The sequence below is a fragment of the Suncus etruscus genome, chromosome 6 (assembly GCF_024139225.1).
Source record: "Suncus etruscus isolate mSunEtr1 chromosome 6, mSunEtr1.pri.cur, whole genome shotgun sequence".
Classification (NCBI taxonomy): domain Eukaryota; kingdom Metazoa; phylum Chordata; class Mammalia; order Eulipotyphla; family Soricidae; genus Suncus; species Suncus etruscus.
The window spans coordinates 2,880,447-2,905,085 of record NC_064853.1 but is presented as its reverse complement, the minus strand read 5'-3'; the positions used below and the strand labels follow the sequence as shown (position 1 = coordinate 2,905,085).

The 24,639-nt window shown below is 59.3% G+C and overlaps 1 protein-coding gene across 3 annotated transcripts in view; it reads right to left on the bottom strand.

The window, feature by feature from the left end:
* KCNAB2 (potassium voltage-gated channel subfamily A regulatory beta subunit 2) overlaps positions 1 to 23,248 on the bottom strand; it is a 40,068-nt gene extending 16,820 nt beyond the window's left edge. For 2 of the 3 annotated variants that reach the window (XM_049775357.1, XM_049775358.1), the window contains exons 1-3: positions 23,127 to 23,248; positions 6,689 to 6,796; positions 5,920 to 5,961 (exon numbers count right to left, since the gene is read on the bottom strand). In XM_049775357.1, the coding sequence (XP_049631314.1) occupies positions 5,920 to 5,961; positions 6,689 to 6,765 (119 nt within the window). In that variant the 5' untranslated portion in view covers positions 6,766 to 6,796; positions 23,127 to 23,248. Of the gene's footprint in view, positions 1 to 518; positions 796 to 5,919; positions 5,962 to 6,688; positions 6,797 to 23,126 lie in introns of those variants that run through there. The other variant, XM_049775359.1, reaches the window with a different exon arrangement.
* Between the last annotated feature and the right edge of the window lie 1,391 nt (positions 23,249 to 24,639).

Sequence of the window (24,639 nt, the reverse complement as noted above, 5' to 3'; positions counted from 1 at the left end):
GCCCTGGGGCCTTCCCTGGTTCCAGATACCCCACAGCACCTGGGGCACCCCTACACCCATGAAAAGCCTTCAAGAGCACTGCCAGGCCGAGTTGGGGGTGTGTCTGGTGAATCCTGAGGTCCAAGCTTCCCCTCCAGAGCCAGGCCAAGCCCACAGGGCAGAGGTCAAAGGGCAGAAGTCACACGAGCACTGGAATGGTCAAGCTTGAGCCCTAAAACATTCCAGTGTCACACTGTTGGACCCTTCGGGCCACAGCTGGGCGGGCAGTGAGGCACCAAGTTTGGGCTCGGGGCTAGGTGCCCCGACTGCTGAGCTACCTGACCTGCCTGGTCCGGACCTGTGTCAGGAAAAGGCAGTTTGGCCTTTTTTGCACTTAGTCTCCATCTTGGGGTTTGTGCTGAAGGACTGAGCCTCTGATAGTTTTCATCCTGGGCCGGGAGAGCTGTTCATCCACAGTCGGCCCACAGCCCAGCTGCCTGCCCCTGACCCCCACGGCCTCCCCAGGCGCTGGCCCTTACCGGTACTTCATGCCCGTGCGCTGGGCGGTGCAGCTGTCCAGGGAGAGGCCGTGCGTGCGCAGGAAACTCTCCATGTTCTTGGCCTGGGCAGCCGCCCGCACCTCCCGCAGCCGCCGCAGCTCCAGTGCGTCCGCCTGGCGCACGGCGGGCACTGCCCAGTCCGAGGGGCAGCGGCTGCTCACGCTCCGTAGACTCTCACTGTATGTCATGGACAGCATGGCCCTGCCTGGCCTGGGGGCTGCCACGTTCAGCTGGGGAGCACTGAGGGACCCTAGGTGGAGAGTCCGCTGCCCACCTCAGCTCCAGCTGCACGCCTGTCTTGGACCACGGTGACAGAGGCTCAGGATGGCCCCTGTTCTGCCCTGGCTTGAGCACCCAGCGAAGCTGCATTCCAGGCACATGGCAGGCGGCCTTGGGGATGTGGTGGGTGCCATGAACATGCATGTAGCCCCTGGGATGCCGCACGGTTGGGGTGCTGTGGAAGGTTCGGTTCCAGATAAAACCAGATGATACCTTCCTTCCCTGCAGGCCACAAGGCAGCAGGTGCCTGAGCTACTCTTATTACCACAGTGCGACGCCCCCTCCTGTCCCAGCCCCTCCAGGGACCCCATCCCCGAGTGGGCCATGCTGGGTGGGACCCTCTGAGACACCCACAGCTCCATGTCTGGGACCCTGGAGTTGCTGCAGGAAGAGAGAGCAGGGATTTGCAGAGGGGAGAGCCCCAGGTGTGCGAGGGGGACGAAGGACAGGCGGGGTCCAGGCTGGACAGGGCAGAAGTCGCCCGCAAGGTCCCCCAGAAGTGGTGGGAGAGAGACAGAAGAGGGACCCCCTGCCCATTTGCCCTTGGTCTGGTTCTTCCATGGCCTCCACAGGCGCTGTGACGGAAAGTGTGGTCAGGGTGCAGGGTTCGAGGGGACAAACCCAGCAGCTGGACTCTGCTGTGCCCACCTCGGGATTTTCCTTCCTTCCTTCCTTCCTTCCTTCCTTCCTTCCTTCCTTCCTTCCTTCCTTCCTTCCTTCCTTCCTTCCTTCCTTCCTTCCTTCCTTCCTTCCTTCCTTCCTTCCTTCCTTCCTTCTTTCTTTCTTTCTTTCTTTCTCGCTCTCTCTCTCTCTCTCCCTCCCTCCCTCCCTCCCTCCCTCCCTCCCTCCCTGCCTCCCTTCTCTCCTTCCTTACTTCTTTCTTTCTTTTTTTTTGTTGTTGTTTTTGGGTTACACCTGGCAATGCTCAGGGCTTACTCGTGGATCTGCTCAGAAATCACTCCTGGCAGGGTCAGGGGACCCTATGGGATGCAGGGATTTGAACCACTGTCTGTCCTGGGTCTACTGCGTGCAAGGCAAATATCTTGCACTGCTGTGCTATCTCTCCAGCCCTCACCTAGGGGATTTTCACCTTCACCCTCTGCTTCTCCTCTGCATCTTGCCATCTTCCCCTTGCACCCTCCCGCCTCCCCTCTGTGCCCATGGGCCGGGCAGTGGTCCCATCCTAGCACCCTGGCTGCCAGCCTAGCCTGGGTGAGAGCGGATCCCTTGGGCCTCCCTGGGGCTGGGCCAGCAGGCTGTGGCTGCGGAACCTCTTCCCCGAATAGCCCAGCCCCCCTCGGACGCTCAGGAAGGTCCCCAGCCAGGCGCAGATCAATAACCATTAGCTTTCAAGACACTGCTGGCGAGAAACATGCAGCCACGGTGGGGCGGTGCCCAGGGACAGCATGAGCGAGTGGACCCCGGGCCAGGTCAGAGATGGCCGAGCAGAGATGGCCCAGTTTTGGGCCGGACGGGACCCGCCTCGCCTCGCCCAGGTAGCCCCACCTGCCCCCAGGCCCATATAGGGTCGGCACAGGAAAACTGGGGGGCCTATTTGTACCTCCCCCACCAGGCAGTGTGTGTCTAGTGCCAGGCAGGGCAGGGGCAGGACTGAGAGCCTGGCATAGGAGATACCATTCTTGGCCCGGGTGATATGAATCAGGCCAGATCTGGGGTGTCCCCTGGGATGGCCACTGGGAAATTTGTGGCCTGAGGGACCTGTGCGGGACGTGGGGTAATGGGAAACATGGCCCAGGTCCTCGAGGTTGCCATGCTCTGGCCAGGATAAAAGCACTGAGACCTCTGGGTTCCTGGATGGCGGTGACAAGGGACCGGACTGTCCAGGACAGAAACTGCAGGATGCGGAGCCCAGCCCCTGGGTGGCCCCGAGCAGACACTCTGATTTCGGTGTCTGGGTCCTCAGCCCTATGCTTTGGGGTGGGATAAGGGGAGTCAGGCTCTCCCTCAGGGCCCCTTCCCCGGGCAGCCCTAACCCAAGGGAGCGAGGGGACGAGCTAGAAGACAGCGTCTCCCAAATCTTTCCTTTCAGCACCCGGCCTGCCTTTGGCCAATCTATTCTGGTGGACGGGCCCTGGGGACACCCGGCTCAGGGACCCAAGAAGGCGGAGGAAGACACTGACCTCATTAAGCCGTAGGCAGCCATAGTGCTGTCCCTGAGTTTCTGAGTGGGTGGCCGTTTTGGCGATGGCTGTGGACACCCTGGACTGTCTCTCTCGGAGATGACAAGCGAGCGGGCTCGGGGAACAGCCAAGGAATGGGCAGCCAGGGTCAGGGCCGTTCCGGGGAGCACACGGCTGAGGCCAGGTCAGAGCCAGCTTCCAGAACATTCGACATCCAGCCAAGGCCCCGCCAAGCAGCACTTCCAACCCCCATGCCAGCTCTCTCTCTCTCTCTCTCTCTCTCTCTCTCTCTCTCTCTCTCTCTTTCTCTCTCCCTCTCCCCCTCCCCTATCTCTCTCACACACACACACCCATCCTCCCACTGTCCTGGTGGACTCCGGACTGGGGGTCCACCTACGGAACCCTCTGCCTGGCGGGGTGCAGGCAGGCAGCATTTGGGGAAAGCGGAAGGATATTGTTTTTTCCTGCTTTGAAGCCATCTCGAGGGTCTTATTTCCCATCAGCAAAGTGCATCCTGAACTCCGTGTCCCCATCCCCTGGATGCTTGCCCCTCAAGCAGCACCCACCCCCCAGACTGGGACTGATCCCAGATGGCCACCTACCTTCCTGCACCGCTGCTCGCCGCTCTATTAGAGAGGCAGCGAGCGAGCTGAGCGAGCAGGCGTGAGAGGCTTGAGCGAGAGAGCCAGAGAGCCAGAGGAGAGCGAGGCAGGTCCCGCACCACAGGCACACACGCGGGTCCCGCCTGCTGGCAAAGGCTGCTTTAGCCCTATTAGGCGCCTCGGCTCCACGCAAGGGGCTGAATTATTCACGAGCCTAAAAGCCAGCCAGGGAGGGCAGGGGCGGGCAGCTTGGTCCTACAAGCGGCAGGCTAGCTCTGGTTCCAGCCCCCTGGGGTCCTGCTGGTCCCCCTTGCCAAGTCCCCGGCTCATCCTCCAGTGCTCAGGCCACCCATCCCAGTCCATAGGTGAGGGGCAGCAGTCCACGGACCACAGACCATGCGAGTCCCCACTCTTCCCTGTGCCACAGGACGCCTGGACCTCTCCACAGGAAGTGCCTCCCCCACGGCTCTGCATTATTCTGCTCGCTTCTATAAATGAACGGAAGGTTCTGGAAGGTTCCGGATTTGGGCTGCGCAGAGCCAGTGGTAGGCTGATGACAAGACCCTGATGTTATGAGGTGCCAGGGCAGCTCACGCAGGGCACATGGGGCCCCCAGGGCAAAGCTCGGGGAGGGGCTCAGGGTGCAGGGAGAGGGGCAGCCACCAGGTATCCTCTGCACCCCGTCTCTGCAGAGGCTCCCCCTACCCCATGCAAGGCTGTGAAGCCTGTTTCACCACTGGCCCTCACTTCCCATCTGGGCTCCTGCTCCCGGACCTTCAGGCACAGCCATAGACTCAGAGCCCCTGTCTGCCACATGGGCAGCCAATAGACAGATGTGGCCTCTGCCCTGGAGGAGAGAAGGGCTCAGGTGGGGACTGGCCATCTCCTGAGGGCAAGTCAGTGGCATCAGAGAGCAGCCCCTGTCTGCTGAGGATCAGCAGAGACCCCTGAGCCAGCTGATAGGTATAAGGTATAAGATACGGGGTTCAGGACCTCCACAGCATGTGAAAACAGGTTGTTTGTCATGGAGCTCCCAAGGGTCAGGCTGTGGGCTGGTGCTCCCTGGAAGGCTCCAACTCCTGCAAGCTGCCCACAGGGTGAACCTCCTCCAGGAGGCCTTCGGGAAGCCCTGGTGCCTCAAGGGTCGGTCCCCTCCCTGGTTCTGAAGATGCTAGACCAGGGGTCCTCAAACTTTTAAACAGGGGACCAGTTCACTGTCCCTCAGACCATTGGAGGGTCTGACTCTAGTAAAAACAAAACTCATGAACGAATTCTGATGCACACTGCATATATCTTATTTTGCAATGAAGAAACAAAACAGATACAAATCCAATAGGTGGCCCGCGGGCCATAGTTTGAGGACCACTGTGCTAGACTGTCTCTCGAATCAGAAACATCCGGGAGGATGGAGGGGTGGAGGGGTTGAGATATAGCACAGCGGTAGGACATTTGCTTTGTACGCTGCCAACCTAGGAGGAACCCGGTTTGATATGGTTCCCGGCATCCCATAGGGTCCCCCAGCCTGCAGTGGGGGATTTCTGAGTGCAGAGCCAGCCAGGAGTGACCCCTAAGTGCCACTGGGTGTGGCCCAAAAACCAATCAATCAGTAAAGTTAAAAACAAAAGAAAAAAAAACATTGGGGGGGGCACCACAAAGCTGCTCCCAGGTCTGCACACACAACTCCGGCTATGTGCTGGCCATACTACGCACGTAGGCACTAACATGTGTCCATATACACACCCATGTGACACACACGTATGCACACGCATGTGCAGGTGGGCCCCCATCGGTGGTGCCAGAGCTCAGACTTCCTGATGGAGCAGCTGGATGGGGGTGGTGGTGTTTCAGAGCTGCCAGGAAGAGGCCTCAGAAGCACCAGGAGGAGTAGTTCAGGGCCATGGAGATGATGGAGACACGGAGAACAGGGCTGGGGCTAGGGCTGTGTCAAGGTGGCACCTGGCACCAACCAGCACCAGTGCGACACGGATATGAACACAGCAACTATGACCAGCATCTCATACAGATGCACTGACCAGCACCTACTCAGGACCCAGCACCCAACACTGACCCCAGCACCCAGCATTGCAGCACCACCACTGACCAGAACCCACCTGTGACCAGCCCCACCCCTGACCCCTGTGCCAACGTCCAGCACCAGCAAGTGGCATTCCTGACACAGCAGAAAGAGTGATTGGGAGAGAGAGGAAGGGAGTGAGGGTTGGGAGAGAGGAAGGGGAAAGGAAGCAGACTGAAGGGGTGATAGGGAGGATGTGGGGGCAGGAGCCCTGTGGTGTCCACACTGGCTCCCGGCATGGCCCAAGGAGCTGGGGAGTGCAGGGGTGAATCGAAGGGGGTTACCTGTAAAACTGCAGCTGCCTTTTGGGGCTCCCATACCGAGTGCTGCGGCAAGCATTGGAAGGAAGAGAGGGGGGAGAGAGCGAGAGCGAGAGAGAGCGAGAGCGAGCGAGCAAGAGCGAGAGAGAGAGCGAGAGCGAGAGAGAGAGAGAGCGAGAGAGAGAGCGAGAGAGAGAGCGAGAGAGAGAGAGAACCCACACTGGCGTCAAGGTCAAGGTGGGCTCCAGTCCGCCCTCCCTTAACCCAGGAGCCACTGAGACCCGGTGTCGGGCAGCAGCACCGCCCAGTGGCCGAGGAGGGAAATGCGCAGTCATCCGAGCCCTCCCTGGGGTCCCCCCATGCAGGGCTGAGTCTAGGGCTTAGAGCCAGAGAGAGGGAGAGGAAGGGGGGACACAGAAGCCCCCCCAGGGAGGGACCCTGCCTGCCACACACCAGGTCTCTGCCGTGCCGGGACCTCGATGAAGGGAGCATCCCTTTCTCCGGAGGCCCCTCAGATGGTCTAGAAAGGCCCCAGATTCAGGGCTGTTTCTCAATGGGTCTAAAAGTGGCTCCCTCCCACCTGGGGGTCCCGGGAAGCCCCCACCCTGCCGGGACCTGGGAACTGGGTTCTGGGAAGGCCACCAAGGCTGGAACTGGGGGTTCCAGGAGTTGGGGCGCTGGGGGCAGAAAGAGAGGTTGGGCCACTCTGTCTCTGTTCTGGAAGGTTCAGGCAGGAGGCTAATCCAGACCCCCCATATCCCATGTATGCCTTCTGTCTGCCCCGTGGGGTCACCTGTAGATCATGCCGGGGGAGCCTGTCTGTCGCAGCGACAGCCGAGCCGGGGAGCCGGTGGTGGACTCGGGATACATGGAGCCGTCAGGCGCTCAGCGAAGGAAGGTTCTAGAACAGAGTGGAAGGAGGGCGGTTAGCAGGGGTTGGGGAACTCCACCGAGTGACAGACAGGAGCCCAGCAAACAGGTTAGTGCCTGCATGAGGTGCTGATGAGAAGTCACAACACAAAAAAGGGGGATCAAGGGTCAAAGGTCAAAGCAATACACAGCGGGGAGGGTGCTTGCCTCTCATGTGGCGAACCCAATAAACCCAATATGGCATGCCTGCTTGTAGTATTAAATAATTAATGATGGTGGTGGATGGTGAAGGATGGATTTTTCTCTGCCATCCCAGGCCACGTGGCTCCGCAACCCCCATTCAGCTGGCGGGTCCCAGGTTTAGGTGAACGGCGGAATCAGACTCATCCAGAGACAGGCATCAGGAAGCATCAACTTTATTCATCCCTATCCACCACATGTGTGGCCTATATCATAACCTATTAAGCATTTGCTATTCTTAGCTTGCCCTGCCTCTTAACTCCTTTTAGCCGTCTTCCCTTTGACCTCCATGCTGGCCAAAGACCAGAAGCGAGAGAGCCCCAATCCCCTAGGCCAAAGGCCTAATCTACCTTTTCCAAGACCCCTCCCAGTAATGGGCAGGGTCTTGCAGGTAAGGTCAAGTTACCCAAGGAGAAAGGGAAGGGGAATGAGGCTTCACCCGCTCCCCCTGACCCCTGCCTCAGCACAGAAGCTAGGAGTCAGCTTGAGCACTGCAGGGAGTGGTCTCAAAACCAAACAGAAAAGGGGGGTCAGTTCTCTTGGATCTTCTTACCTCAGGCTGCCAATCCCACCCTGCCCATCTTCCGTGACCTCAGGACCCATGTCCCTTTGTCCTCCTGACCCATCTGTCCCCCTCCATTCCACATGGCTGCAGGGAGCAGGGAGACAGTGCTTATTTGCAGCTGTGAGCACAATAAGATGGTTACATGAACAAACGAATGAATGAATGAATGAATGACTGGGATTCAGCCTGTGAGGAGCAAATGGTCTGGCCTTAGGCCCAGACCCGCCCCTGTGGGTCTGCACAGGGACAAGGATGGGGTGGGGGGGGATGGACCATTTATTCTGGGGACTGCTCCTGGGCGGGGGGTACTCAGGGCAATGACAGGGGTGGGGTCAGCCGGCTGTCCCTGAGACCACAGTTTGTTACCGGAAAATTCTAGAAGCTGACAGAGCACTCAGGCCAGTGCAAACACCTACATCTCTGCACCCCACTACACTTATGGCACCCCTCCTATTTTGGGTCACACATGGCGGCACTCAGGGGTTCCTCCTGGTTCTGTGCTCAGGGATCACTTCTGGCAGGCTCGGGGACTCTATGGGATGTTGGGGATCAAACCCGGGTCATCTGTGTGCAATGCAGATGCCCTCCTCACTGTGCCCTCATTCTAGCCCCTACAGGTCCTCTTCTTAGAAGCCACCACTGAGCACCCGAAAGTCTACTTTGAACAAGAACATAGCTCCCTCCAGCTGTGAGGAGACTCTACATGCAGTGTTCCGCTCAGCCCCAAAGGAAAATGTCTCCATCAACACTTCTGGGGGTCAGGGACCCTCCAAGGGGCAGCAGGCACAGGGACCTCCCAGAATTCCCCCAGGCTCAAGGGCAGACCTTGTGCCCCAGCGACACATGAGAGTCCATGGCACAAACCACCTCCTGTGGGGCTGTGGGGCTGTGGGCTTACGCCCACAAAGCAACAGGAAGAGGTGGAGCTGCCCCGACCACACGGCCAGGAAGCCGCTTGCATAACCCCCAGTCCGCCCGCCCACCAGTCTGCCTGCCGGCATGGTCCTGGGTCCAGGGCGGGTGCTGCTGGGTGCCAAGGGTGCAGCCCAGTCTCTCAGCACTGCACGGGCCTGGTTCCCGCTCAGAGGCCGCAGGGGGAAGGCACAAGGGCGGCCTGAGGGGGTGGCGGAACTCTCCAAGCTGCAGCCAGCCTGGAGTGGAGTGCAGCACAGAAGTGGAGGATGGGGCAGAGACATGCCCAAGACACCTCTGGAGTCCACCATGGCACAGGGACTCCTGGGCCCCATCAGAGCACCCCAAAACCACAGCTGGAAATGGGTCTATCAAGAACACCTCAAATGAAGCCATAGCTAAGTGGGGAGGGCGTTAGCTTTGCACGCAATATACCTGGGTTTGATCCCCAGCATCCCATAGGGTCCCCTGAGCACTGCCAGGAGTAATCATTGAGCACTGCTGGGTGTGGTCCCCAAACAAACAAACAAGAAAACAAACAAAAAGAGTGCCCCAAGTCTCCCCACCAGCACGCCTTCCATGCTCCAAGGACCCCGCATGTGCTGGAGTCTGACCCCAAAATCCCACATGCTGGGGGCTGCGGCTCTCCCTCCCTGAGGGGAAACAAAGGCTGGAAACTCCCGTGGGGTCTGCGGCTTGGCTGCATGTGGCATGAGGGGTCCCCAGCTTTGCAGACGGGTGTGGCCTGGAGTGACCCGGTAGAGACAGAAGCTTCCAGGCTCAGGATGTAGGCTCAGAGTCTCTTCCCAGGTGTTACCCTCTGCACCCACATCCTTCGTGCACTCAGGTATTGGGTCACAGAGGGGCTCCCCAAGATCCCCTGTGCCACAGGGACCAGGAGCATAGCTGACCTTGCCCAGCAGGATGGAGTGAGAGTCCCCTTAAACCCCTGATCTTCCAAGTCAGATCTGGGTGAAAGCAGGTGATGCCAGAGGGCTGAGGCGCTGTGTGTGGAGCAGAACCCCATTAACTGGGAGCCAGGGTTCACCCCTCAAAACTCAAGATGTGCAGGGAGATGCACCCCAAATCCCCGTACCTGCTGCTGTACCTTTTGCTGAGTCGGGGTGCCTGGGACAAGCCCATTTTGTCAGGGGGTGATGGTGGCCAGGCCGGGTGGACTGAAGTCAGCAGTCATTGAGGAGGGGCAGGGTGTGGCCTCTGGACTCAGGGCGCCCCGCCCCAGACAGCCCCAAACTTCCTGTTGGGGTGGCAGGGAGTGTGGGCGGGGCACGGCTCAGCTGCTTGACCGTGGGGCCCTTCTCAGGGACCAGGACGCATGCAGAGTGCAGGGTTTAAATGCCTTGATGGGTGCCAGAGGCGCAGAGGGCCCTGGAAGCTCAGCCTGGTGTGAGAATTCAAATTAGGGTGACTCCGAAGGCGATGGGTCCTGCTAAGCAATGTGGGGGTTTGGGACAGAGTCTGTTGCTTGCATCCGGGCCCTGACGGGCACCAGCTGGAAAAGCCATGTGGGGGCTAAGGGCAGGGCCAGGACTGGACCCCTGTAGACCCTGTGAATGCCCCAGCCTTTGCCCCACAAATTCCCAGGATACCCTTAAGGTCTCCAGCCCTCTCTGACTCTGGGCCCATTTGATTCAGGGAATGGCCGTGCCGGGGGCAGCTGTGCAAAGAAAACATTATACAAAGAATGAGGTGTCTGCGATGAGTCCCCACAGGGTGACAGAGCCCAAGGGGAGGAGACAGAACAGTGTGGGGTGCTGGGGCCTGAGGGCCAGTGGGAGAATGTGGGTGACTGCAGGACAGAGGAAGAAAGTGGGAAGACCCAGCACTCTCCATCTCCACCTCCACCAGGAAATGACCCGGAACAGGAATCCTCAGTTCCTGTCACAGGGTCCCTCCGCTCCGTCACAGGGACCTTGAGATCCTGCCACAAGGATGCTCAGCTCAGTTCAGTCACAGGGAACCACAGTTCAGTCAAAAGGACCCTCAGCTCAGTCCCTGAGAGTCTCAGTTTTTGTCATAGGGACCTTAAGGTTTTGTCACAGGAACCCTCGGTTCAGTCACAGGGACCCTCAGCTCAGAGGGCTCCTCAGTTCTGTCACAGAGACTCATATTTTAGTCATAGAGACCTTCAGATCCTGCTACAGGGACCCTCAGCTCAGCCACAGGGACCTTTGGTTCCTGTCAGAGGGACCCTCAGTTCAGTCACAGGGGCCCTTGGTTCAATCACAGGGACCCTCAGTTCAATCACAGGTATCCTCAGCTCAGTCACAAGTATCCACAGCTCAGAGGGTTCCTCAGTTCCTGTCACAAGACCCTCAATTCCTGTCACAGGGACCATTATTTTAGTCACAGAGACCTTCAGATCCTGCTTACAGGGACCCTCAGCTCAATCACAGGAACCCTCAGGTCAGTCAGCACAGGGACCTCAGGTTAGTCACAGGGATCATTAGTTTCTGTCACAATCACCCTCATCTCAGTCAGAAGGACCCTCAGTTCCTGTCACAGGGACCCTCAGTTCAATCTCAGGGATGCTTAGTATTTGGCATAGGACTCTCAGCTCCTGAAAGAGGGACTGTCAGTTTCTGTTACAGGGACCTCAGCTAATGACAGTCTCAGCTTCCATCACACAGACTCAGTTTGTGCCAGTGACCTCTGTTCCTGTTACATGAACCCTCCATTCCTGTCTCACAAACCCTCAGTTCTTATCACAGGGACCCTTAATTCCAGGGACATGTGGCACTCAGGGTCCCTAGGCCCATCCAGCATCCTCCTGTGTGTAGGACTCTTTCGGAGTAGACCAATTCGGGTTGATCCCTCTGTGGCCTTCTCAGAAAACGGGGCCAGACCCTTTTTCTGCATGAACAAATCAGCCCAGCACCACCTCCTAGACCCTCAGACAGAAATGGCCCAGCCCTGCCACTTAACCTCATCAAACTGCCAAGTTAACATATTTGTTTCAGATCTATAAATCCTGGACCACGCAATAACGTACACCTCAATATTTATAGTATTGTCAGCCCAGCAGGACCCCAGGAAATCTGATGGGAAAGTTCCATGGGAATCTCCCAAGCTCAGGGAGCCTGAAGAGTAACACAGAAATTCAACCATCACCAATCACAGCCCAGGGAATCCTCAGACACTGACTATGGTAACACCAGGGAGAGACAAACAGACAATCATCTAAAACAGACCTTGGGCTGGAGTGATGGTGCAGCGGTAGGGCATCTGCCTTGTACACAGCTGACCTAGGACAGAGCAGTTCTAGCCTCCTGTGTTCCATATGGTCCCCCCAAGCCAGGAGCGATTTCTGAGCACATAGCCAGGAGTAATCCCTGAGTGTCACCGAGTGTGGCCCGAAAACCAAAATAAATAAATAAATAAATGAAACAGACCTTTATTGATCTAAGTTTTGACCATTTTACTAGCTTTTATGTTATAACCAACAATATGAAGTGAATTTGTTTGTGCCTGTGAGGGAGCAGATTGAGGTGGTGGGTGTTGGGAACTGGGGACACCGGTGGAGGGAAGGTCTCACGATGGGGGGGGGTCAGTGTTGGAACATGAATGCCTGAAACGACTGTATTTGGAACAACATGGTAAATCACAGCACTATAATAAATATTAGGAAAAACACCCAACATCAAGGAGGAAGGGCAGCCCCTCCAGGGTTAAAGATGTGGAGCCGGGGCTGGAGAGATAGCATAGAGGTGGGGCGTTTGCCTTGCATGCAGAAGGACGGTGGTTCAAATCCCGGCATCCCATATGGTCCCCCGAGCCTGCCAGGAGCTATTTCTGAGCATAGAGCTAGGAGTAACCCCTGAGTGCTGATGGCTGTGACCCCCGCCCCTAAAAAAGATGCAGAGTCCTTGGCCCCGCAGTCTAGCAGGGGGCTGCGGGGGAGAGGGCAGAGACCCTCCTGTGCCCACTTTCTGGTCATTGCGTCAATAACAGAGCCCTGTCTGATAGGCTCGAAAGGCTTTGGGGGGGGGCTCTGTGGTGGCCCTACACCGTGTCCCCAAGCTCTGGGGTGCAGGACAGCAGGTGGGCCCACCACCCCCTGGAGGCTGCACTATTTTGGGCGAGTCTTCCTGCCTGGTTATTTTGGGCCTTAACTGTGAAGAGGCCTTCTTGCCCCTTCTTGCCCCTTCGCGCCTGGCCCTGGGGAAGTCTTGGGTGTTTTTAACGCGCATAGTGGTGCTGCCGCATGGGGAGGGGGTGCAGATGAGCTCAGGTCTCCTGTCTCCAAAAACTCACCCCAAACCCTGGGGTCCCGGCCCTCCTGACACCTCCTACCTCCTCGGCCCCTGGTGTCCCCTGACCAGTGGGCAGGACCTTAGGGCTACAGGATGCTCAGAGCAGGGTGTTCCCCTGTGTCTCCTTGAAGAGGGAAGGAGGGCATGAAAAAGGCTGAATTGGGGTGTTAGGGAAAGGAGAACCCGAATTTTCCAAGAGCTGCCTGTTCCTCAGATGCATGAGTTAGTAGGTGCAGAAGGCTTGGGGGCCCCGAGCTGAGTGGAAGATGTGGGGTCTGGATTTTGGGCAGCCCTGGTCGACAACTAAGACCCTCTCCAGTCGCCTACAGGCTCCTGGTAGGGTAGGCTATGGGACCCTCCAGAGCTGTTCCAGTGTCTCCAGGGTGTGCTCCCACTTAGCATGTGGGGTGCCCTGTCCTCAGGCATTCTTCACCCACCTCAGGGAGTGGCAGGAAGTAAGTGAGCAGACGTTGGGGTTCAGAGGCCGTGAGTCCCCTATATGTGGGGCCCTGGTGCCAGCTCTATTCTGGGAGCCCAGGGGTTTCCCCAAGTTCCTGGAGGACCCCGTTTCAGGCCCTGCTGGGAATGTGAAAGAAAGGGAACTGGGGATCCCATGTGGGGTGCAGGCTGGGCGAGGAATGGGCATACTCAGGCCCCCTGGTGGCCGAGATGGTCTCAGTGCTCTGAGCACATTCCTACAGACTGTGTCTGTGTTCAAGGAGGGGGGCCTGGTGCCACAACTAGGCCAGGGGAGAAGAAGGGGCTCCTTGGGAGATGAGGTGACCGTCATAGAGGTTGTCGGAGGACTCTCAGGAGACTGTGGGGCCCGACCCCGCTTCTCCCCCTGTAGTCTCCACCCTCTCTTCACTCCCAGCTTCTGTCCCTGATGGTGACTGTTCCGGGCCACCACTGGGCACAAGGTGCTTCCTTCTGGGGCGCAGACAGTTAGCACCATCCTTTAACCCTCCGAGTCTGTAGGGAACCTGGCACAGGCCAGGGCCCCTCCCAGCAATGCCAGTGAGGAAGCTCTCCCTCCTCCAAGGCTGCAACGATGCCCCTGCCCCCCCCACTCATTTTCAGCTCAAAGGGGCCCAGGCAGCATCTCAACTGCACCTGCTACCCCGTCAATTCCTTTTGGCGGCTGTAAGGATATGCACAACTTTGCGCCTGGCCTCCTGCGGGAGGGTTAATGCCTTGGGCAGAGTGGCCAGTCCCGGACACAGGCCGCAGAGCAGACTGGGAGGAGGAGGACGGTGACACTGAGGTGGGGGGAGTGTGGTGGGGTGTGTCAGAGCCCATCTTGGGGGTGACCTGAGAGGGGCTGGCGTGACATGAGATCCTCTCGTAGCTGCCATGTGGAACTAAGCCAGCAGGGATGAGCTTGGGGGAGCACTGGGGGGGGGGAGAGTGAGGAGCAGAGACAAGTGATGGGGAGGGCATGAGCCCAGGAGCCTTTACAGCTCGCTGGAGCCAGAGCTGCAAAGTCTGACTCAGCAGAGGGGTTCAGGGAGGGGCCGAGGGAATGTGGGCTGGGATGCCAGGTGGAGGTAGGGGTTGGGTGGGCAGGCGGGGAGAACTGGGGGGACTCTGGTTTGTATCCACCTGGAGCAGCTATGATGGAACCAGCCCTTTGGCTCCACAACTCCCCCATTTTCTTCTGTGGGACCCCTGAGGTACTCACAGTGATCCCCAAAGATAGCCCTGGTCCCAGATACACAGGTGCACCATGGGGCATTTCTACCTGACCCAAGGACCATTCACTCTCACCTGGTATCCTCCAGGTCCCAAACTTCCCTGTAGGCCAGACAAGAAACGGGGTGTCCCTCCTTCCCAAGTGGCCCCAAATTGGAATGAACCACTCGCTCTGGGCCCACGTCCAGCTAAGCCTGTTCCTACTGCCCCGTGTCCAGCCTTCAACATGCGCCTGCTCAAGTCAGCAACAAGGTAAAAAAGTCATCAGACCTGAGGGAGAACATGGAAGCTTCCAGAAGGGGCACAAATGGGGGAAATCTTGGGTTAAAAGTTATTTGGGGCCGGAGAGATAGCATGGAGGTAAGGCATTTGCCTTTCATGCAGGAGGTCATTGGTTCAAATCCCGGCATCCCATATGGTCCCCCGTGCCTGCCAGGAGCAATTTCTGAGCCTGGAGCCAGGAATAACCCCTGAGCACTGCCGGGTGTGACCCAAAAACCACACACACACACACACACACACACACACACACACACACACACACACACACACACACACACATAAGTTATTTGACGAGGGGCCAGAGCAATAGCACAATGGGGAGGGCATTTGCTTTGCATGTGGCTGACCCGGGTTTGATCCTCAGCATGCCATCGGGTCCCCTGAGCACCACTGGCAGAGTGATTCCTGAGCACAGAGCCAGGAGTAACCCCTGAGAGCTGCAGGTGTGGCCCAAAAACTAAAATAAAAAAAAAAGGTTATTTGGCTCACCTCAGAAGGTCAAATTGCCTCTCCAAAAGTGAAAGCCAATCCCCAGTGCCTGTGACCATGATCAGGATCAACCATTCCTGTTTTGCTTTTGGGCAACACCCGGTAATGCTCAGGGGCCCCTCCTGACTCTGCACTCAGAAATCGCTCCTGGCTTGGGAGACCACATGGGGTGTTGGGGATTGAACCCAGGTCTGTCCTGGGTCAGCCACGTGCAAGGCAAATGGCCTACCACTGTGCTATTGTTCTGGACCCTAGTCCTGGTTTTTTGGTTTTGGGACCACACCCAGTGGTACTCAGGGCTGATTTATTTTTGTTTTTGTTTTTTGGATGTCTCTACACTCAGAAATTGCCCCTGGCAGGCATGGGGGACCATATGGGATGCCGGGATTCGAACCACCATCCTTCCGCATGTAAGGCAAATGCTTTACCTTCATGCTATCTCTCCGGCCCCTCAGGGCTGATTTTTGCCTCTGCTCTTACTGTATGTAGTGCTGAGGATCAAACTAGGATCAGCTGTGTGCAAGGGACCTCCTTATTCCCACCATTATCTCTCTGACCCAAGGCCTAATTTTGAGGGCTACTCCCAGAGGTACTCAGGGGAAACCCTGGGGCTACAACATGCAAAGCTGATGTCCTCCGTCCTCCGGCCCAGTGGAGGTCAGGGTGATGTTGAGGTCAGACCCGAAGCAGGTCTTACTGCTGGAAACAGGCCTTCAAGATGCAACAGACGGAGCTGTGTGGGGAGGGGGTGGAGAGGGAGGACGGTCCACACTAGGCAGGTCTGGAAGAGCTCTCCAAGTGGCTGTGAGGCCCCCAACCCACCTTGGGGTCCTGCCTTAGGGGCTGAGACAGAGGGGGTGATGGCTTTAGCACCAGCCTCTGGGCCAGCAAGTCCCTGCCTGGCCCTGTGCCCCTCTAGTCACATGTGAGGAAGTGGGGGTGGGGGTGGGGGGGACGTGGTAGAGAGGATAGGGGTGCCCGCAGGGCCCCAATGTCCCCCCCTTCTACAGCTCTTCCTGCATGAGCATCAGTGAAGAGGTCCAGGAGGCATAAAGTTAAGACCCTGATGGCTGCAGAGCATCAAATTGATTCTCGGAGTGGGACACAGGAGCCCCCCACAGCCATGTAGGCACTGCCCAGCGAAGTGGGGAGCAGAGCACAGTTAGTTGGGGAGCCCCATGGGCCACCCAGAAAAAATTTTCCAGTGAAAATATTTGTGGCCAGTGGGGCTACTGCGGGGGATATGCAGTCTCTGGGGGTTCTCCGAGCACCCCAGCAGAAACACATCCTCAAGGCTGCAGAATGGGGGGGGGGCTCAGACATGTACATTGTTCCCACAGCCTAGTGGGAAAGCGGGAGATGGAATCCCCTGGAATAGACAGAGCAGAAGTCAGGGGTCCACGAGGGTAGGCAGAGCCTCCTTTGCTTCTGCTCTTGGCTTCTGGGCGCCCCTGTAGGAGCAAGCACCCACATGGCGGAGGGAGTCCAGGGTGCAGGACACGTTTTCTCAGTGCCAAGGGCAGGGGTCAGATCCCGTGTCATTGTGGGGCAGGCGGGCGTGGTCTGGGGTCAGGGGAGCACTCAGGCGTGAGCAGGGGTGGCTAGAGCTGATGGGACAAATGGTAGCTGCTGAGGTCATGATGGTGGCGGCTGCTCTCTTCTCCCTTACCATGGTCACCTGTACTGCCACCATGACCACGGGCAGCGCCATCAGCTCCAGCATCATCATTATCAATACCACCACCAGCATCACTATTGCCACCTTTAACATCATTAATGTCACCACTGTCATTATTGTGACACCATCATCAATACCATCTGTCACCACCCCAGTGTCCTCCACATCATTTACTGTCACCAAACACAGGGACAATCCCTCCCCACACCGAAGCACAGGCTTCCACCCCCTAACGCCTGCCCTTAGCTCCCCTGGGGATCTGCACTCAGGAACAGGCCATGTGGAGCAAGGGACAGTCTTGGAACCATCTCTGCATTATGATGTGTCTCAGCACCAACACCACTCATGGTCTGGTGGTACGGGAGCGAGGTTGCACCCAGGGCAGGCAGCTGGGTCGGTGCCAGGCAGTTGGGGTCTGTGTGGGGCTGCTCTGTCTGTGCCAGGCAGCTGGACGTGTGCCCACAGCACCGCAGCTCCTCTGGTACGGGCACAGCTGGTCTGGGTGCAGGGCATACTCCTGCTGGGGCAACTCTGGGCAGGATGCCCGGCCCTCCCATGGGTACCTCTTGTTGCTTGGGTCGTGGTGAGACTGTGCCCTGGGGCAAATGCTCTGGGGAAGGCCCTAGGGGGAGTGGCTGCCTTTGGGAGATGACAGCATGGGCCAGCCTCAAGTGTGGACCCAAATGCTTGTCAAGAGGCCAGAACAGGGGACCCAGGCCCCCAAGAGTGACCCAGAGGTGGCCAGGTAGAGGTTTGGGCCCTCACTCCTGGATTTCAGCTTCAGTCTGTGGGCTCAAGAGAGTCAGTGTTGCCCTCTGACCTGAACTGGGGTCCCTGCTTCTCACATCACCAATATCACCAACAAAGATGGGCCGACAGCCGGGTGTGCCGCCCCCCCCCCCCACCCCGAAAGGCCAACATGAGCTAGGCTGTCCAGCTTTGGGAAAGGGGGAGCCCTGGCTCGGAGGAGCAGCATAACACTGCTAGAACCCCCTCTCCGATGGTCTCCATGAGGGGCAGAGCCTCCCGTCTAGAGCAGGGCTCATGCACTACCTGGCCGGGCACAGGATGGCACTGTGTGCCAGGCCCAGGTGGGACAGAAAGGGTCAGACAGGTCACAGGATGGGGCCTTGAGGGTCTGCTGCACCCTAGTTCTGCCAGCCTTAGTTTCACTCTCAGATGAGGAGACTGGATGAGGAGACCCAGCCCTGCTAAGCCAAAGCTTCAGAACCCGCATTGGGGTGTGGCCTGAAGCTTGGAGTCATTCCCGGGGGCCTGGCCCAGTGCCGGTCCTCCCGCTGTCCGGGTCCCCACACAGGCTTTGGCACCCGAGGCCCAGCAGGTGGTAGGTTGGCGGCTCCAGCTCCATATCACCATGGTTACGGTCGTGGGAGGGGGACACGCCACCCCACAGGGCCCAGCTGCACCCCGGCCTCCTGCTGTTAGGAACCTTCCCAGTTGGGGTGGGGGCACAAGGGTCCTGTGTTTGGGGGTACGGAGGATAGCTGGAGTGAGATGGGGACCCAGAGCAGTTCCCCAACCCCTTCTCTGAGGGTCGGTAGGAGGTACCTTTGTGGGGTGTGGGATAGACCCCGGCCACAGTGTGTGACATGCCCAAGAGCCCCTGAGCAGGTCTGAGGGGGGCAATAGAGCCTGTTCTCCAAGGTAGGGGGCAAGCCCAGGACTCCTGCACCCCAACCCCATCCTTACACCCCATGGGATTCCCTACTGAGACTTGGAAGCATTTATGAAACCAGCTTAGCCACGGGGTCAGGCCTGGCACCACATCTCACTGTGAGAGCTCCGAAACTGGACCTAGTCCCCTATGGACACTCCAGTACCACCCCTCGTCTCTCATGGGTACCCCAGTAATGCCTGGCCTCTCCTCACCTGTGACTTGAGCCCTGAGCTCAGGCCTTGCAGCTAGCACAGGAGAGGGAGTGTTGGGAGCGTGCCACCCAATGTCCTGGGCCCTGTTCCTGCTCTGGGGAAGGGCTGCTCAGGATGGAGTCACAGTTGGGGTGATGGTGTCCAGATACCTGCTCCTTTCTGCAGAGGTGTGGCCACTGCAGTCACTCTTGTTGTGGTGGCCCCTGCTAAGGTGGGTTCTGACTCTTCTGAGATGGGTCCAGGCCTCCCTGAGGTGGGTTCAGGTCCCAGAGGTAGAGGCAGTTCATTGGGGTTTGTTCTGGTTCCGGTGTCATGTCCTTCCCTTCCCTGAGGAGGCTTAAGCTTCCTGGCCTCATCTACTCGAGGGACAGCCCAGCTGGGCCCTGCATCTCGGGGGTGCTCCTGACAGGACTTTATACTGTGGACAGTGGGCCCACGACAACAGAATTGGGGACCCAGAAAGAGGTGGAGGGCAGTGTCCAGAGACAGCTGAGATGGAACCCTGGGACAGGGCAACTGAAGAGGGATCTCCACTATCCGTGAAGGGTTCCCCAGCCCGCCACACACAGGCCTGCAAAGCTGAGCCCAGCCCAGAGGTCACTGGCCCCGGGAAGGGTCCCCTAGGTGGGAAACTCTTTCTGGGAACTTGAAGGACAGAAAAGGGGTGTTTCCTCCACATAGGTGGCAGGGCAGGCCATAGGCTAGGGGAGGAGGGTTGGATCCAGCCACTTGGGGGATGTTTGGCTCCTCCCAAGCCCCATTGTTCTTACAGGCGCAGCAGCTGGTGCTGAGCTGGGCATGAGGTGGCTGACTTGGGATGGGCTCAGCCCCAGGGGTTTCCAGTCCCTCCTCCCCACCTCTGTTTCTCTGCCTGTCCTGCCCTTCCTGGCTCCTCTTGGCTTCCTCCTCAAAATTTGCTCAGGATCCTCATCAGGAGGACCTTGTACTGCTCCTCTGGCCTGTCCTGCCCTTTCTGCCTCCTCTTGACTTCCTCCCATAGCCCCCTCAAATTTTGCTCAGGGTTCTCATCAGGAGGACCTTGTACCCGGATGTGGGCCCTGCCCACCTTGGCAATGCCCAGGCCCAACTCGCGCCTGGACCATGTGTGCCCAGCAGCCAGAGAGCTGGAGTCAGGGGTCCTGGGTACCCCTCCTACAGCAACACATGTTCCTGCAGCACCCACAGTGGTCAGGCCCCATGTTCCACCCCCCAGCCCAGCATGAAGCTCAGGGTAGCAGCATTCTAGAACCTTCCTCTGTGCTGGGCTGCACTGGAAATTGGACCCTCTAAACTCAGTGTGTTGGGGTCAGAGCAATAGCACAGCAGGGAGGTCGTTTGCCTTGCACACCTTTAAACCAGGTTCAATCTCCGGCATCCCATAGGGCTCCCTGTGCCTGCCAGGAGTGATTTCTGATAACAGAGCCGGGAGTAACCCTTGAGCACCACCAGATGTGGCCCCAAATAAAAACAAAATACAAAAACCTCAGTGTGGAGGGTAGGCACGGCTGAGGCCCAGGGCCTGGGTACTATTGGCTGGGGCAGGGTCAGGTACCCCTACTGTGCTCTCCCTCTAGGATGCTGTCATTGGTCTCTCCCAAGGAGCTCCTTTGAACATACCCCATTGGGCCGCACCTTGTCCTTATCCCTGCCTGGAACTTGCTGGGGTGAAGGAATGTCTCAGGCTTAGTCTTGTCTGGTCTCCTGATGGTATCAGTGTACATAGGGAGGTGGATATGGCGGACATGGCAGACATAGGGGGAATGGTGCCCAGGAGGCCACTCAGTGGCACTGCCTGCCAGAGAAGGGGGCACCCTGAACCCCACAGGGCCCAGGACAGAGACTCTGAATCGCTGGCTGCTGGGGGGAGGTGGGTCTCTGCTGAGATCAAGACCAACTTCTGGCAAGGGGACCCCCTCCCCATTCCAGGTCTGCTAGGAGCTCCAGGATCTGGACAGTAATGGACTGCCTTTCCGGGACTCTTGTTACCTATCTTGGGCACAGCTGTTTGGGCATTTGTGCAGGGGGTAGTCCCAGGGGTGTCAGGAGGTATCACCATGGAAATGGTCAGGGATGACCAAGCTGAGGTCGTCCTTCAAGGCTGGGTTCCTAGGAAGGCTGGCCTTGGAGGGAGGGGGGGGTGCCGCTCTCCTCCGTGTCTGGGGTAGGGCGGGTGAGGGGTATCTAGGGGCCCCCCTCACACTTCTCTGGGCCCCAATCCTTGTTCATTTTCTCCTCTACAAGGTCTGTGTGGGGAGATCCCCTGTCCTCACTCTGAATAAAAGGGGTTCCTCTCTGCGATAAATGGGGGTCCTACATGCTCAGAGCGAGGGTGATTCCAGCCAGCATGCCCAAGGAGCTGGGGATCGTGCAGAAAGAGAATCTGTGTGGTGCTGTGGAGGAGGGGTCTGTGTCCTCTCCCAGCATCCCCAACTCTAAGTCTGCCCTGGGCCTCTAACTGCCTCTGTCTGTTGGCACATCCCCGAGACCTCCGTGTCCTTACAAGGGGGCCACGACCCAGAGTTTCTCTGTGTGGGGCGTATCTCTCACCCCTGAAAGCAACACTGGTCCAACAGCTGAGTCGGGGTCCACAGGCACATATGGCGGACTGCTTCCTGCAGCTGGAGAGCCCAGAATGTAGCGGGCGTCCCTGGCCTGGATGCCTGCTGAGGGCCTTACTCCCTCCTCCTGGGTCCCCCAGCTTGGCGCTCCCAGGGCTCTGGGACTCTGGGCCAGTCCCTGAGTGTCCCCTGCTCCCCGAGCAGTTCCCGCCCCATTTCCATGGCTGCACCCACAAACAGGAAAGTCTCACGGGTCCCCATCCTGCCAGCCCCAAAGTGCCAAATCACAACGCACTGCTCCAGAGTCCTGGCTTCCTCCTCTGCCGCAGAGGAGACAGGACTGGCTCCTGCTGCTGTCTGCAATACCCCCCTCCCTGGGCTGTCAACCCCCTAGGGGTCCCTTGCTCCAGTGCCCCCCAGACCCCAAAGGGGCATGAGCATCAGAGACCCCCACCCCACCCTGCTCAGCCCCAGTACTGACCAAAAGGCACCCCAGGACACAGGCAGAGCCTGGGTGGAAGCTATGTGTGTGCGTGCGTGTGTTTTGGGGGGGCCAGCCCGCACTGACTGATTCTGCCCTCTGCAGCAGTTCCCCCCCCCCCCCAGCCTTGCAGCATGGGGCTGGCAGTCGAGCAAGTTTCCTAACATTGGAGGGGGCTGGTGTTGTTTTTGAGGGGGAGGAGAAGGTGCAGGGAGAGAAATGCTGGGATGACAGGCAGGGGGACAGCTGTGGCCTGAACTAAGTGTTCCCTCAGTGATGCATTAATTTCCATAAGCGCTAAGAGCCAGTTTCACCCCCCCCCCCCCGCACCTAGCGCTAAGACACTCCTGTCACCCTCTCCTGCACCCCCCTGGCTGTAGTTTTAGCACAGGGCAGCAAAGGACAAGGAGGGAAAGGCACCCACTCCCCATCTGCAGTTCCCCTGCTCCCCACCTTGGGCCCTTTCCGTCCCTGCAGCCTCAGGCCACCCAGGGGACCACAGAGCCCAGACCCCCTTGCTCCGGCCCGGTCGTGCTAGGAAGCAGTTACCAACCCCCCAAAATGCTGAATCACCAAGTGAGGCAGAGCAGGGAAGTGGGGGTGCGGGGTGCAGAGGGAGAGGGTGGCCAGGGAAGCAGGCAGGGAAGGGGTCTGACCGGTTCCCTTCTGGAGGCCCCCCCTTCATCACAGCAGCCCTTAGACGATGAGGTTTAGACCCCACTGGGGACAAAGACGGTCCAGGGCGGGGAGGGATGCAGGGATGCAGGGAGGGAGGTGAGGACCCGAGGGGAAAAAGCTGGCCTGCATGGGGCAGGGCGTGGGGATGCGGGTGCAGTCAAGGAGCCTCAAGGTCCCTGGGGGCACGGCCCGGGGAGGGAGAGAGATGCTCGGGCAGGGAGGACGGCGTTGGGGACCACCAACCTGCAGCAGGGGAGGAGACCTTGGAGGACCCGGTGGTGCCCGGTGACCCTGCGGGTAGCAGGGTGCTGGCGGGGGGTGCTGGCTGGGAGGTGATGGGCATGGGGAGGCTGGGCTGCGAGCAGGGCGAGGGGCTGGGGGGCAATGCGGGGATGCAGTTGGGGGCTGAGATTGCAGAGGCCGGGGTGCAGGCAGGCAGCGCGCAGGCTTTGCAGGGGTGATGGAGACGCAGAGGAGCCAGCGCTGAGGACGGAGGCGGGTGCGGGGACAGAGAATCCGCGGGATCCGGGGCGCCCGGGACGCACGCCCGCTCACAGCACGGCCACCCCGGGGTTGGAGGGGTCCAGATCCCAACCCAGCGACCCCCTCAAGCCGGACTCACCTGGGGGCGCCGGCTCCAGATCCCGTCCCCGCTCCGTATCTTCCTTCCCGCCCTGCTCCGGCGGCTCCAGCGCCCCCGACTCCCGCTCGGTTCCGCCCGCACCGTGTCGCACCTCGTGGGATGCCCTCGGACACGCCCCCCGAGGCTCCTCATTGGCTGGCCTTCAAGCCAGCTCCACTTCCTATTGGTTACGGGAAGGGGCGTGGCCGGATATGCAAAAGAGAGGGCTTTGCGCCGCTCCGATTGGCTCGCGCGGTCTTCGCCTCGCGCTCTGATTGGTCACTGGGCGCTGACGTTGCGGCCTGTCTGACGCCCGCGTCGCTGCCAGGTTTCTCCTGCGGGTGTCGGACCGGGCGGCCCCCTGGGCCGTGTACCCCGAGTTTGCAGCGCCCCGCCGCGCTCCGGGCTCCTGGCTCCGGGCTCCGTCTCGGGGGGGCACTTTCGTGGGGCGCCCACGGCCGCGATTGGCCGGTCTCCTAGGTAACGTGGCCCGCGGCGGGCGCAGCCACGCGGGTCGGCGCTGCGGGGGAACCGGGGCGCCCGGCTCGGTTTTGGGGTGCGCGGGGAGGCCCCGCGCGCCAGGCTGCTCCGGGACCTCCTCGTGCGGGAACCGGGTTCTGCTGCGGGAGACGCAGATGGCCCGGACCCGGCGGGATCAGAGGGTGCGGGGCTTGCTTCGTGTCCGCCTCTCCCCTCCCGGTACTTGGGCACTTGGTGCGGCCCGCGTCGCCCCGGCTCCCGGGCTCGGCTTCCCGCCCTGCGCCTGCATCCCGCGCCCCGGCGCAGCCCGCCCGGCTTAATAAGGCCCGTGCGGGGCCAGCCACGGCTTTGCTGGGACCCAGAAGGGCGCTGGCCGCAGCCGACTGACTCCTGTTGGCTGGGACCCAGCCCGCCGGCCCTTGCCAACTTGCCCAGGGCGTCCCCCTCTTGGGCACCGCTCCTGGCTCCATGCGCATCGTTCGCTGGGGGGTCGAGCCCGCGCGGCCTGTCTGTCTGATCGCCCCATCCAGTTGGCTGTCCCCTCTGCCTGTCCTTCCTACCCCAGGGGCTCTTCCTTTTCGGGTACCTGCCCAGGCGGTGTCTTTCTCTCCTTTTCTTTGTTTGGTCCTATGACCGTGGTTCCTGCTGAGCATCCTGTGCCTACCTGCCTCCCGCTGTGCCAACTTTCCAACCTGCACCAACCTCAAGAGCCTCTGACCCTTGAGGCCCACCCACCCACCCACTACCCACTCCCTGCTGTACTTTTATCCCAGCGCCCCTGCGCAAACCACTCTGGCCGGGTTCAGGCTTACAGTCTCCCTTACCCCTCGTATGACACATTTCAGGACCAGTTAAGGACTGGAGACTGATCCCCACCAGGTGGACTTGCAAAGGGCCTCTCAGACTCCACTCAGGCCCAGGCAGGGTGCTGAACAGCCGCACCCTCTGTAGACCATTGAGGGAGGGCATGGGGCTCATTTATTGGCTCAGGGAGGTTTCCAGGGCCTGATACCTGGCGGGTACATCTCTACCA